Source organism: Oryctolagus cuniculus, chromosome 4, assembly GCF_051225735.1.
Source record: "Oryctolagus cuniculus isolate XC-2025 breed Fujian yellow rabbit chromosome 4, ASM5122573v1, whole genome shotgun sequence".
Taxonomy (NCBI): Eukaryota; Metazoa; Chordata; class Mammalia; order Lagomorpha; family Leporidae; genus Oryctolagus; species Oryctolagus cuniculus.
In genome coordinates this window covers 78,958,785-78,973,050 of record NC_142870.1, presented here as the reverse complement: position 1 = coordinate 78,973,050, position 14,266 = coordinate 78,958,785, and the positions used below count along the sequence as shown (strand labels likewise).

General features: G+C 59.4%; 1 protein-coding gene across 2 annotated transcripts in view; it reads left to right on the top strand.

Moving 5' to 3' along the window:
* Positions 1 to 13,342, top strand: part of SEMA5B (semaphorin 5B) — a 115,506-nt gene extending 102,164 nt beyond the window's left edge. The window contains exons 9-22 of one of the 2 annotated variants that reach the window (XM_089331810.1): positions 637 to 772; positions 1,661 to 1,868; positions 1,987 to 2,194; positions 7,636 to 7,753; positions 7,880 to 8,061; positions 9,084 to 9,227; positions 9,371 to 9,518; positions 9,605 to 9,830; positions 9,950 to 10,168; positions 10,638 to 10,808; positions 10,896 to 11,042; positions 11,388 to 11,432; positions 11,818 to 12,023; positions 12,198 to 13,342. In XM_089331810.1, coding sequence (XP_089187936.1) covers positions 637 to 772; positions 1,661 to 1,868; positions 1,987 to 2,194; positions 7,636 to 7,753; positions 7,880 to 8,061; positions 9,084 to 9,227; positions 9,371 to 9,518; positions 9,605 to 9,830; positions 9,950 to 10,168; positions 10,638 to 10,808; positions 10,896 to 11,042; positions 11,388 to 11,432; positions 11,818 to 12,023; positions 12,198 to 12,356 — 2,317 coding nt within the window. In that variant the 3' untranslated portion in view covers positions 12,357 to 13,342. Of the gene's footprint in view, positions 1 to 636; positions 773 to 1,660; positions 1,869 to 1,986; positions 2,195 to 7,635; positions 7,754 to 7,879; positions 8,062 to 9,083; positions 9,228 to 9,370; positions 9,519 to 9,604; positions 9,831 to 9,949; positions 10,169 to 10,637; positions 10,809 to 10,892; positions 11,043 to 11,387; positions 11,433 to 11,817; positions 12,024 to 12,197 lie in introns of both variants that reach the window. The other variant, XM_051818991.3, reaches the window with a different exon arrangement.
* The last annotated feature ends 924 nt before the right edge of the window (positions 13,343 to 14,266 follow it).

Below are 14,266 nucleotides of genomic sequence, written 5' to 3'. Positions count from 1 at the left end.
GGCTGGACGTGCACTTGGAAGGTTCACACTGGCTGCTGTGTGAATGGATGAGCAGGCGGGACAGGCTGCCGGGAGACCACCATAATGACAATGCCCCATCCAGAAGGCATGGGAGGGACTGAGGTCACACAGCGGTGGAGAGAGCTGGACGACAGGCCGAGGCTAGAGCTGGCTCGCTGGGTGTGGCGCTGTCATCTCTCAGAGCCGTTCACATCGGGCTCATGCAGACATGACTGGAGGGTCTCACAGCTGCTGGGCTCAGGACCTTGGAGGCTATAGCATAGACCTGCAGTTTAGCAACCAGCTTTTCAGTTAACATCCATCAGAATGGAATGGAATCAAAATTTAGTAAGGGAAGTATTCTTTCACGAGACTTCAGTACAGAGCTGTGTGTATCGGGCTGAGCTGTGATGTGAAGGGGATTTCTTCCAGGAGCGGGGGTTCCAGGGGTTCTCTCCCAAGGCATTTGCAGATCGTGAGGCCCCCAGCTCCTCTCTGACTCCCCTCCAGTGCACCAGGCCCCAGGGCCGGTGGGTGGGCTTAATAAGCCTTGTGACAGCTGTAGAATTTCGAAGGAAGGTGCTGGGGTCCCCGGAGGTTGGGGGGGGGCGCATTCCACCATCTCTTGCCTTTCAGAAACAGCATCGCCGCTTCTGCCGTCTGCGCCTTCAACCTCAGTGCCATCTCTCAGGCATTCAATGGCCCATTTCGCTACCAGGAGAACCCCAGGGCTGCCTGGCTCCCCATCGCCAACCCCCTCCCCAACTTCCAGGTACCTCTCCGCCTCTGCCTCTCCCTTCACAACATTGCTTCTCCCCGTACTCCCCGGCCACAGCCAGTTCCCAGCTGCTCAGCGCAGACCTGTCCCAGGAGGCCTTCACCCATCTGTGGGGTCTGCAATAATTCTCTAACAGGGTGGTAACTTCTAGGACCCTGAGCTAGGAGGAAAGAGTGGGCAGGAGGCATAACAGGGGCGCATACTCTGAGCCATCTCAAAATGTGACACCTGCCGGGAGGCGGGGAAGTGGGAACTCCATACCGCGTAGGGAGCCAGGACAGCACTGAACGAGCTTCTGGAGTGTGCCTGCAGGGTGTCCAGCACAGGGCAGAGTGAGCATCCTCCTGCTCTGATGGTGAGGGAGGGGTTCGCCAGCGGGCAGAGGAGGCTGCTTCCCAGGTGCTGGTGCAGAGCTGAGAAAGAGCTCAGGCTGTGCGGCCCCATGAAACAGCCCAGCCTGGCTCTGTGCGACCTGGGGCAAAGCACTCAACCCCCTTGGGCTAGGGAGAGGGCGTAATGTCCTGCAGATGTGTGCAGTCTGACATGCACAGGATATGGGTGAGCCGCCCCCTTCAATTCCGGCATCATGAGAACTTTGAGGTGGTAGGGACACAGGAAGAAGGCAGGGCTTGACCCCACCAGCCAAGACAGTCTTCACCTGTGACGTAACGTCACAGGGCACTGAGGGCCACACGATTGGTTACAGATAATCCAGTCTCCTCTGCTGTCCCCAGCCCTGGAAGTTCCCTTGTCTCTCGTCCCCAAGTTCACTTAGTTCCCAGGGAAGGGTGCAGGGGGACCCCGCAGGGAGGACACTGCGGGTGGGGGGCGTGGTCTGGCAGCCGCCCTGCCTGGGCGCATGTGACCCCGCTCCCGCCGCAGTGCGGCACCCTGCCCGAGACCGGCCCCAACGAGAACCTGACCGAGCGCAGCCTGCAGGACGCACAGCGCCTATTTCTGATGAGCGAGGCCGTGCAGCCGGTGACGCCCGAGCCCTGCGTTACCCAGGACAGCGTGCGCTTCTCCCACCTCGTGGTGGACCTCGTGCAGGCCAAGGACACGCTCTACCACGTGCTCTACATCGGCACCGGTGAGGCGGCCCGGCCCAGCCTGGGCTGCAGCGGGGTGGGGAGCAGAGGCAGGGCTGTGAGGTCCCAGGGGGCCCTCAGGGTCACCCTCGTCTGCCCCGCTCCTCTGCCTCCCCCCAGAGTCTGGCACCATCCTGAAGGCGCTGTCCACGGCGAGCCGCAGCCTGCGCGGCTGCTACCTGGAAGAACTGCACGTGCTGCCCCCCGGGCGCCGCGAGCCACTGCGCAGCCTGCGTATCCTGCACAGCGCACGCGCGCTCTTCGTGGGGCTGAGCGAGGGCGTGCTGCGCGTGCCGCTCGAGAGGTGCGCCGCCTACCGCAGCCAGGGGTAAGGTGGCCACTCCGGGGGCGGCGGCGGGAGAGCGGGCCCCAGCAAGGTCTCCAGGCCACTGTCTGGAGGAGTCACCCAGCCTCTCTGATCCTTGGTCTCTGCCTCCCCAGCGATCTCGCAGGGTCTGGGGTGGGGGTGGGGGCTCCTTGGGATGGACTGAGTGCAGCACTTATGTGTGCCTGGGGGAAGCATGTGCTTAGCAGATTGTGATGGCTGTGGTCCCTGCCTTCACGTCTCTGACCCACTTGCATGGGCCCGGCCCCTGCAAAGGAGAGAGCTTTATCTTTGCAACCACAGCACTTCTTGCCCAGAGGTGAGAGCAGATGGGAGATGATGCTTGGAGTCAGCTCCCAGCCTTTGCTCCTCCTCCCTCCTCTCTCAGAAGCTGCAGAGAAGGCTGGGGTGGGTGCGGTGGAGGTAAGGGACCAAGTGGAGGAGCTGCATTGTGGATTCACACATTTGCCAACAGGGACTCCAGGGTGACAGGGGAAAGCAAGGGTACACCAAGGCCAGGTGGAAATGCAGCCCGGTCTCCTGCCGCCCCAGGCCAGGCTGCACCACCTCCTTTGTGTCACTGTCAATAGCTGGCACAGCCACAGCCACTCGGGCTTCTGTGACCTTTGCACAGAGTCCCCCCCCCCACGCTCTGTGCCATCTGTCCTCCAGAGCTGGGGGACAAATGGCACTCCTGTTGCCGAGGGTCGTTCCTCGGCGCCTGCGGGCTGCACTGGGAGCTGGGCAGAGGAACCACACAAGCGTCTCAGCCCTGACTCATGGCTCCACCACTGAAACGCCCCACGTTTACAAAGCCCTGCCATTTGGGGACACTTTGCAGGGTTGCTGATGTGCAAGGAGGCAAGATGAGTGGGCCTGAAACTTCCCTCGAAGTTCGAGGTGTGTGGTGGAGGAGGGAGACCCCAGTCGATATCTGACACGGGGGGTGACAGGTGGAATTAGACCCACCTGGCTTTCGTTCAGCTACTGAGCAGGCGACTTAACCTTTCTGAGTATCTGCTGTCTCTTCCAGGAAGTGGGGTGGGAGGGACTTTGATGGAGCAAATGGTGAGCTGTTGTGAGGTTAGGACTCAGAGCGCTCGCGGAGTGCCGGATCCCCAGGTCACAGGTGGCAGCGAGTGTCTTTATTCCTGCTTTATCTCCCCAAACACATTCAGGAGCCCCCCAGCCTCCTGGGCTCTCTGGAGCCTCAGGATCTGTGACATTGAACAGACAGCAATGCTGGGCAGTGAATCACCGGCTAACTGCTGACAGCTTTCCCCATTTCTTACATTCTTCCTGAACTCTTGTGCTGTTATTAAACTTTTCCCAAACGTCTTGTTCTCCAAGAGGCTGTAAATCTTCAAAGGCAAAACCCAGCATCCCAGGATGTTTTTATGCCATCTGAGGGAGCCCCGCCCAGCCCAGGGAACAAAGAGCCCCCCCCCCCCCCCCCCCGTGAGGGATCCCTCAGTTGACAGATTATTTGACCAGAGGGGAGTTTGTGTCAGGGAGGCATGGAGAACAGGGCCAGGAAGTAGACGGAGGGCAGCCGTGAATGACAAGGGAGGATTTGAACTTGAAGGCTGTGGCTGGGGGCACTGCAGCGGGCGGAGAGGGAGGGAGTGGGGTCACAGGCAGCAAGGCAAGAAGTTTCACAAAGATCAATCCGGAGTGAGCAGCACACCGCCGTGAGGATGGACACCAGGAAGAGCTAGATATGAAGTCGTGGGGTCTGCAGTGGAAGCAGAGGAAGGCGAGATGCTGTGCACGTGGGCGGCAAGGCTGCAAGGCGTGCCCATTGCTGTTCTACCCTGGAGCAAAGCGGGAAAGTTCAGTTGGGATGCTTCCGTCCAACTTGGTTTCCCAAGTTTGAGATCAGAGCCTGTGGTGCCCACAGTGATAACCCTGCCACAAAGCTGTACTTAGATCCACCCCCCCAAAAAAATGCAAGGTTCTATTATTGCTAGGTTAATGCAGTAACTGAGCAAATACATGCAGCTACCAATCAAGCACTCTAGGAGTTCGCGAGCCAACTGCCCATCTAAGGACTCTGGAATTTGCACTAGGGTGGGGCTGCTGTCACAGGGTTTCACTGTGTCCTGTGACAGTCCACTCAGCTGGCAGGAGGATGAGGGTGGGTAAGCAGAGGCCCCATCAGGTCATTACCTCTTCTGTCTATGATCCAGGGGTTTGTCTCCAAGCAGCCTTTTTCTTTCTTTATTTTTTGTTGCTGTTTTTAAACATTTATCTTATTTATTTGAAAGGCAGAATGTCAGAGAGAAAGAGAGAGAGAGAGAAATCGATATTCCAACCACTGGGTCACTTCACAGATGGCCATACAACAGCCAGGGCTGGCCCAGGCTGAAGCCAGGAGCCAGGAAGTCCATCTGGGTCCTCCTCCATGGGTGTAGGAGCCCAAGCCTGCTTTCCCATTATCAGGGAGCTGGATGGGAAGTACAGTTGCTGGGGCTCGAACCAGCACTCTGATAGAAGACTGTTACCTAGGCAGCAGCCTAACCTGCTGTGCCACAGTGCCGGCCCTCTAGCCAACTGCTTTCACGCAGGCGCACCTCAGCCCCAGGAGCATGGCTGGAGAGACCAGGGCTCATTGAGAAGGAGCCCAGAGAATGGAGGGCTGTGGGCAGGAACGTTCCCTTGCTCCTTCTCGCAGCCTTTTGCTCTGTCCCCAGGGACCCCTCTCCTCCAGCTCACTCACGGATGCCCACGCTTGTCTTGTGAGCATGAGGCCTTTATCTCTGACCGCCCTTCCTGGCTGAGGGCCTGGGCAGCCGGGAGCCTCCGCAGCCTTCAGTAATGATGACCACTCGCTCACAAGCTCCTGGACTGCCCCTTCCACCTTGGACAGCTCCCGTCGTGAGACTGCTGCTAAACGGAGCCTGCTTAGGACTTGCACATCTGTCTCTGTCCCAGCCTACAGAATGAAACCGTTCCCTTTTGTAATGGCTACTTGTGACAGCGCAGTAAAAAAGACATGGTGATATATCATCGGTCTGATGGCTCCTTTTATGAAAAGAACTCTAAACTGCCACCCACTTCTGCAGTCAGAGATGCGCTTTCAGTCTCTTCTGCTTGCAGCTTTCATTTCTTAAGAGCGTTGCCTGCTCTGTAAGCTTTAAAATGGCCTTTGGCCATAAGTGATGGATATGGCGTCTCCCGGGCCGGGGGGGCAGTGGTGGGTCCCCTTCAGCTTTCACTCGAAGACAGCTCAGGCACAGCTCCAAGGTCACCTCAGGCTTCCAGGGGCAGGGGCAGGTTCTCCATGGAGAATCCACTGTCCTGTTTCTCCTCTGGAACTGGATTGAGAGCAGGAGTGGTGGAGATGGTGAGAGGGCCTGGGCTGGGGAGTCTGGGGCCATCATCTGCCCTGCATTTTTCTTCCTCCTTCCCTGTCCCGTCATGCATTGGAAGGACGAAGCACTTCACCTCCTGGCCCCAGAACAGCAGAAGTTGTCAATCATGACTACCCGTTGGAATTATCTGGCCAGAGTATAGAAGATTGATTCCAGGGCTGAGGCCTGTTCCAGTTCACAAGGCCTGGATCCTGGGGGATGGTGGCAGGAGCAGGGGTTGTGTCTGGTTTGCTTAAACTTTTTAAAGTGAGCCGGCACTGTGGTGTAGCAGGTGAAGCTACCTCCTGCAGCACTGGCGTCCCACATGGGTCCTGGTTCAAGTCCTGGCTGCTCCACTTCCCAACCAGCTCCCTGCTGATGCACCTGGGGAGTGAACCCACATTGGAAACCCAGAAGAAGCTCCTGCCTTCTGGCTTCTGATTGGCCCAGCTCTGGCCATTGCAGCCATTTGGGGAGGGAACCAGCAGATGGAAGAGCTCCTCTCTCTCTCTCTCTCTCTCTCTCTCTCTATAGTGCTCCCTTTCAAATAACTAAATCAATCTTTGAAAAGAAAATAAACCTTTTTAAAAGAGGCCCAGGAGATTCTCATGCTCGGTCACGACTGGGAACTACTGCTCTAGAATTGGTCAAGCCCTAGATGAAAGCAGCGGCCAGAGGCAGATATCATTCCTCTGGAACCTTCTGCCATGTTCTGCCCTTAGCCATTTTCTCTGCTGGTGGACATTAGTTTTTGATAGGGAGACATTTATTTGTTGGTACTGCTAATTACTAGTCATAGCAAACTATTTTTCTAGTTAGCGCATTTGTAAAATGCCCCATCGGCTGCCTCTGCAGTTGGAGTTTGTTTGAGTGGGCTTTACAAGTTCAGTTGGCTCAATGCCCAGTCTTCTCTGCCCAGTGTCGGCAGCGAGCAGGGTCTGGAGACCACGGGTTGTGGCACTGTTTGTGCACACGTATTTGGTCTCAGGACGTCCAGTGGGACAGGGTCTGCCAACGACAGCCCCGCACATCAAACTCTCATCTCCCCGGTAAGAGCCTGGACAGTTCACACACGGACCCAGGTGAACAGAGTAGAAACAGATTTGCCAGCAGCCTCTGAGTGTTGGGGATCCTGGGGCACGCCGTGGTGCGCTCACACGCATCACCTCACCTATGCAAGGTCATGGTGGGCCCGAGGGAGGGGCAGTGCTGTGTGCTCCCGCCCCCTCCAGCATCAAGGAGAAGACTCTGCTCTGTCAAGTCTCCTTTGTTTCTGGAGCCTGAAAAACAGAGAACTCACCGGACAGGTGACTCTCCAGAAGCAGAGAGGCAGGAGGAGCTCTCTGCTGGAGACTCCAACAGTCGCAGCCTCCCAGCTCTTCTGTATGGCACCTGGGCCCGCGGACCCCTGGGAAAATCTCTGCAGACCCACCTAATGGTGGGGACTCCCCACCAGTCAGCCACACCTGCCTTGCAGCCTTAGCACCTCCTTTTCTGCTTCCTGTCTTCCAACTTCTGAGTCCCTGCCCACGTGCTGTCTCCAGACCCCTTTCATCCGACTTGGTCAGAAGCAGGTAAAAGCGGAGAAAGGAGACAGAAGGGGTCCAGGTATCCCCTGGGACTGGCAGTGGGCTCTGAGGGTGCTGGGGGGCACCCTCCTTCTGCCTCCAGGAGCTGCTGCTCCCTTCCCTGAGCAATGGACAGCAAATCCTGGTGCCGTAATCACCACGGAGTCTTTCTCCTCTTTGAAGCCCTAGTAGTGGACATTTGAAATTTTTTGTTAAACATGTGATACACTATATGAGTTCATCAGAAGGAGAGGAAGACAGGAGCTCTAGAATGTGAGAAGAGGAGGCTCTGAGGGCGTGTCTGGGCATGTGCCTCTTTGCTAGGCTATTGCAGAGAGACCAGCCCAGAGGTGGGGCACCTCGGACACCTGACACACAGCTGGAGCTCAGGGAGCTCAATTATTATCACACAGGGCAACTGGATGGAGAGAGCCGCCCAGAGGGGAGTGTCCAGGTGCGTGCTCGTGATGCAGGTGAGGCTGGGGAGGCAGTGGGCTTGAGTCTCAGCACTTCTGTCCGGCAGGGCGTGTCTGGGGGCCCGAGACCCATACTGTGGCTGGGACGGGAAGCAGCAACGTTGTAGCACGCTTGAAGACAGTTCCAACATGAGCCTCTGGACCCAGAACATCACGGCGTGTCCTGTGAGAACTCCTTCGTGCCCCCCGCCCCCGCCTCAGGCCTCCCCGTTGCTATCCTCAAGGTCCCTGGGGGGTTCGTGCCCTCTCTGCACCTGCCTTGTGTGACCCCCCCACCGTGTGTCTCTGCAGGTGCGGAATGTGACCCGGGATGGAGGCTTTGGCCCATGGTCACCATGGCAACCATGTGAGCACTTAGATGGGGACAACTCCGGCTCTTGCCTGTGTCGGGCACGATCCTGCGACTCCCCACAACCTCGCTGTGGGGGCCTTGGCTGCCTGGGGCCAGCCATCCACATCGCCAACTGCTCCAGGTGTGTGAGGACAGGGCCTGCACGGTGTGTGCCTTGGATTGGGGTGGGGAGACCTGGGGAAGTGAGGCATCCCCGCCCACATGTTTGCACCAGGGGATGGAAACCACTTCAGGCAGTGCAGCCAGGAAGTGAATAGGTGGCCAGTGAGCCTTGGGAGTAGGGGAGGCATCCCCACACTGGCACACTGTGGGAGAGAAGTTTCTGTCCGCCTGTTGGGGCTCTTGCAGGCATGACAGTCACTCCCAGATAAAAGGTTAACCTCACTGTCCCGACATGAAGGACAGCATGGGGGCCTGGCAAGGCGGGCAGGCGCTGTGCCCATCCTGGACTCCCCCAGTCTGCGGGTGTCACCTGGACTGAGCCGCCTATCCCGAGTGTCTCTGAGGGCCACAGTACCCACCCCAGAGTGGTTGGGACAGATGAAGGGGGTATGCGCATACTCCGAGCTTGCACACTGCCTGGGGCTGTCATTAGATGGTTGTGGCAGCAGCTCACTCATAATTCTAGACAGTGACCATGGTATATATGCTTGCTGACTTAACCCTGTGGCTTCCTCATGGGGTAGGAACACACTCATTACCCTATTTTAATGATAAAGGAAGGTTCCAGTAGCGTGTTCAGGGTTATGTGAAAAAGCTTGAATTTGAAATTGATGTCAAAGTAGACATGAATGAGCAGTGTCTGAAGTTGGAGCAAAGCAGGTGCACGGGTCAGACCAGGAAGAAAGAGAAGGTGGGTTTGGGTGCAAGGATGTCCAGCCACAAAGGTGACCATGGCCTTGGTCAGCGTGAGTAGGGGCCATGTCCCGTGTCTGTGTCGTTAGCCCTGAGTGCAGCCTGGTATGTGGAAGGAGGCTCTCATTGTGTGTTTGAGAGGCTCAGCCTGAGATGGCCTGCTTAGGAGCTGACGCTTTCTGTCGCTGCGTGGTTCAACGTGACAAGGCCACAATATGCCTCTTAGGCTAGATTCAAGCAGCTAGGACCCAGGCGCCCACTGGTCTCTGTCCCCTTGCTCCCCACTAGGAATGGGGCGTGGACGCCGTGGTCATCGTGGGCGCAGTGCAGCACGTCCTGTGGCATCGGCTTCCAGGTCCGCCAGCGGAGTTGCAGCAACCCTGCCCCCCGCCACGGGGGCCGCATCTGCGTGGGCAAGAGCCGTGAGGAGCGGTGAGTGGGCCAGGGCGGGGGTCCTGTGGGCAGGCCTGCCCCAAGGCCTCCGAGCCAGCGGCCTGGCATCTCCCACGCTCTCTGGTGACCTCGTGGCAGGGGCCACAGGCGGCGCCCGGTGACGGCTCCTCGCCCCCTCCCAGGTTCTGTAACGAACACACGCCCTGCCCGGTGCCCATCTTCTGGGCCTCGTGGGGCTCATGGAGCAAGTGCAGCAGCGACTGCGGGGGCGGCGTGCAGTCCCGGCGGCGGGCCTGCGAGAACGGCGACTCCTGCCCGGGCTGCGGCGTGGTGAGCCCCGGGAGCGGGAGGGCGCGTGAGGGCGCAGGCGGGCCAGGAGCGCGGGGCTCTGAGACCCGCCCGCTCCCACCCCGAAGGAGTTCAAGACGTGCAACCCCGACGGCTGCCCCGAGGTGCGGCGCAACACGCCCTGGACGCCCTGGCTGCCCGTGAACGTGACGCCGGGCGGGGCGCGGCAGGAGCAGCGCTTCCGCTTCACCTGCCGCGCGCCCCTGCCGGACCCTCACGGCCTGCAGCTGGGCAGGAGGAGGACGGAGACAAGAACGTGTCCCGCGGACGGCTCCGGAGCCTGCGACACGGACGGTACCGCCCCCGGAGCGATGGCGGCGGGGGCTGGGCAGGCGAGTCGGGAGGCGGGGGCCGGGACCAGGGCCAGGGTGGCGGAGGCCGTCCTCGCTGAGACCGGCGCCCTCCCTCCCCAGCCCTGGTGGAGGACCTCTTGCGCAGTGGGAACGTTGGCCCGCACGCGCTGAGCGGGGGCTGGGCGCCCTGGGGCCCGTGGTCATCCTGCTCCCGGGACTGTGAGCTGGGCTTCCGCGTTCGCAAGAGGACCTGCACGAACCCTGAGCCGCGCGCTGGAGGTCTGCCGTGCGTGGGCGACGCCGCTGAGTACCAGGACTGCAACCCCCAGGCGTGCCCAGGTAACCCTGCACCCAAGGACTCTGATGGGGGATGGGGAGACCTTGCACCTAAGAGACCCCCGTACCCCAGGGGGCCTCTCTCCCTGCCGCCTCTTACGCAGGGGCCCCCAGAGCAGCTTTGCCTTGACCCTGGACTCAGTGGCTGCTCTGCTGGAGTGGGGCCCTTCTTCCTGCCTTGTGTCACTTTCTTCTCCCCGGTAAAGGGTTAGCCAGCCGAGGAGCTGGGCATGGGCTGCAATGACTCGGGCTCGCTCTCTCTCCCTCTCTCTGTCTTTCTGTTTATGTGTGTGCACATGAGCCTGCTGCTGCCTGCATTTCCCCTGCCACCCTGCTGTGCTGGGCTCTCCCTAACTGGCCTATAGCGTGGGGATTGGGTGGGTGAGGTCGGTGCTAGCCAATGGGGTGACAGGAAGACTCTTGAGCCCTGCCTGCTCTTGGCACTGCCCTCACGTACTCCTTCCCCTTGCAGTCCGGGGAGCCTGGTCCTGCTGGACCTCGTGGTCCCCATGCTCGGCCTCCTGTGGCGGGGGCCACTACCAGCGCACTCGCTCCTGCACCAGCCCTGCGCCCTCTCCTGGCGAGGACGTCTGTCTCGGGCTGCACACAGAAGAGGCGCTGTGTGCCACGCAGGCCTGCCCAGGTACTGGGTGCTCGCAGCCCGGGGCTGGGGAGTGCACTGGGGCCCTCCTGGGGCTGGCAGCATCATCCCACCCACTACCCACAGAAGGCTGGTCGCCATGGTCCGAGTGGGGTGCGTGCGCTGAGGATGGAGCCCAGAGCCGCAGCCGGCACTGTGAGGAGCTGGCACCGGGGCCCGGTACCTGTGCTGGGAACAGCAGTCAGAGCCGCCCCTGCCCCTACGGCGAGATTCCTGGTAGGTCATCGCACCTGCTCCTTCCCACCAACCCTCTGCTTCTGAGGCTTGCATTCTGGGAGGCGCGGGCTGACACCTGGGGAGGTGGGAACACTACGAATGAACTCATATCGTTGCCTCAGTGCACACACTCAGGGTTCTGGCACTCCCCCTCCCCCGCAAATGGGACAGCCTTTCTTAGAGAGGGCATAGGGGGAGACAGAGGAGACTGAAGGGCCCAGGCCCAGTCCTGCAGCTCAGCATGGGCCCAGGGCTCCTCCCAGAGATGCATGCAGCCCAGGAAGGCGGCGACCTCTCTCTCTGTCCCCCCTGCCCCTCACACCCTCTCCACTTGTCTTTCTGCAGTGATCCTGCCTGCCTCCAGCATGGAGGAGGCCACCAGCTGTGCAGGTGAGAGAACCTCAGACGCTGGCATTCTACGCCTCCTCCATCGCACTCCACGGCCTGGAGTCTGCCCGTCTTCCACCCGTGCTCGCCAAGCCTTGCTGAGGGCCCCCAGCTCTGAGGCTGTGCAGGGAGAGGGGTCTGGGTTGCTGCACCCATGCCCCCAGCCAGGATGCCATCATCACTGTGTCTCAAGAAAGAGACCTCCAGCTGCAGTCCCGTGATGCAAGCCCCAGGGTATCCCCGGAAAAGGCTCCATGGCCTCTGGCCTCAGAGCACTTTCCTTGATGTCCCAGAATGTCCTGTTGCTGTTTCTGTCCCCAGAGAGACAGCCGGGAGTCTCTCTGCTTCATGGTGACCCTTTTCTTAGACCTGCCTCTCCTGCCCGCAGGGTTCAGTCTCATCCACCTGGTGGTCACCGGTGTCTCCTGCTTCCTGGGCTCTGGGCTCTTGACCTTGGCTGTGTACCTGTCCTGCCAGCACTGCCAGCGCCAGTCCCAGGAGTCCACACTTGTCCATCCCACCACCCCCAACCACCTGCACTACAAGGGTGGGGGCACCCCTAAGAACGAGAAGTACACACCCATGGAGTTCAAGGTGAGGGCCATCCTGCGAGGGCAGTGGGCAGGGCGAAGGGTGCACTGGCCCTGATGCTAAGCCGGGCATAACTGGACAGGGCACTTGGGAAGATGCCATGCCGGGATGCACTCTTGCTATCCTTGCCCTGTCTCTGCCCTCACGCTTGCTCTCTGTCCCTTCCTCCCCACACAGACCCTGAACAAGAATAATTTGATCCCCGATGACAGAGCCAACTTCTACCCATTGCAACAGACCAATGTGTACACAACCACCTACTACCCAAGCCCGCTGAACAAACACAGCTTCCGGCCCGAAGCCTCCCCTGGACAACGGTGCTTTCCCAACAGCTGATACCACCGTCCTGGGCTCTTGGGCTCCTTGCCTTCATAAGGCACAGAGCAGGTGGAAGTGGGACCATGGGGCCAGTTTGCTTTTCTCCCTCGGCACTAGACCAAGAACTTGCTGCCTTGCCCATGGGGGTCCATCTGACTTCAGGGAGCACTGGCTGGCAGTGACCATGGGGGCGAGGGCCAGCTGCAGACTGGCACATGGCTGTGGTTCCGGTTCAGTCCAGGTCTCTCATGGCTTCCTCGCGACTCACCATTGTGCTGACCCTTCCCCTGCCGTGTCTGGGCTGCGGACCTCCTGGCATGTGAGGAATTGGAGAGTGGAGATGGCCAAAGGGCAGTCTCTTAGGTTTGGGTTGGAAATGACTTCCTGTGGCCACCGTGAGCTGAGTGTGGCCCTCCCTGGCCAGCCCTAAGAAAGGCCTGGTTATCTATATCCTGATTATCCCTGAAAGGAACTAATCCAAGGGCCCAGTAGATCTTGGATCTCTGCCCAGGGCTGGGCCATTGTGGTGCTGCCCCAGTGTGACAAAGAGGAGCAGGGCTGGTCCAGGTTGCCCACCTCTGCCTCACAGTCCGTACTTCCCCCCAGGGACATCCCTCTGGTCAGAGGCAGTGAGGACTGGGAACTGGGGGCTGATCTTGGCTGAGAAGCCCCCTCCTTTGGGCTGGCACAGGCCATACCCTTTGCCCCCTGTGAATCCACAAAAGGTGACCAAGGAGAAAGGAAGGCTCCCGGCCGGTGGAGGCAGGGCTCTGGCCTCTGTGGCTCCCTGGAGACTGTCTTGCAGTTGCTGCTCACCGGAGTGGAAGCTGAGACCTGCCTGGGAGTCTGCTGGCCCCTCATCTGTTCAGGAACACACACACACACACACATGCACATACACATACATGTGTGTGTGCACACACGCACACAATCCCTATCTGCTACTACAGCCGAAAAGGGTGCTGGGCTGTGGCGTTAATTAAAGATGCTGTCCAGTCTCCAAATGTAACTCTGTCTTCGTGCATGTGTGTGGGCTCCTCGTGCCGTGGCCTGGTCGATCAGAGCAGTGCCCTGGGGTAACAGATGATTTCTCAAGGTGCAGGAAGTGACCCGAGTAGGGTTAGACCCTAACAGAGGGCACCTTTCCAGAAGTGCGCATATGCACACACACACACACACACAGATACTGCCTGAAGCCCTCTGTGGCAAAGAGCTTGGGGATAGATACCTCAAGTGTCCCAAGTGGGGACACAGGTACACCAAGGGCAGCACAGCTGGACATCTCTGCCCACCCGCTTAGCAGCTCCTCCAGGCGGCAGCTACAGGCTGGGAATGTGTGAATCCAGCAGTGCAGTCGTGATGAGGGTTCACGTTGAGGATATTGAAACTAAAACTGAGAAATGAGTAACCCTGGGAGGTGGGGGGAGCCTAATGGAGTTTTTGCTGGATTCGGTATGAAAACACCCTCACAGCCCCGACCCACCAAATCCATGCTGCCGATTTGGAGAGGTTGACGGACATGTTCCATTTAGGGAGCAATTGCTGGCTTAATTGGCTGGAGGCGTGGTCCCAGGAGTGCCTGTGGGATCTGACTGTAGGTCAGGTGGTGAAGCTTGCGATCCGCGTGGGAGAGCAGGAGTGTTTAAAGCGTGAAGGCACCTGGAAGGCAAGACCCCAAGACCCCGAGCATTCTCGGGCTTCTTGCTGCTGGCCCAGAGCAAGTGAGGTGTCTCGGACCAAGGTGGAGCCCGTCAGAGCTCAGGGAGGGAGTGCGTGTGCAGGGGAGGCTCCTGACCGGCCCCTGCCAGCCTCCTGAGTCCATCGTGAGGGCCTGCAGGACATTTTAGATCCTGGAGTCTCCGATCCCCTTGGACATACATGGTGCAGCCCTTAAGTTCGAGAGCATTCCAGGGCCCAGGGTGTCTGCT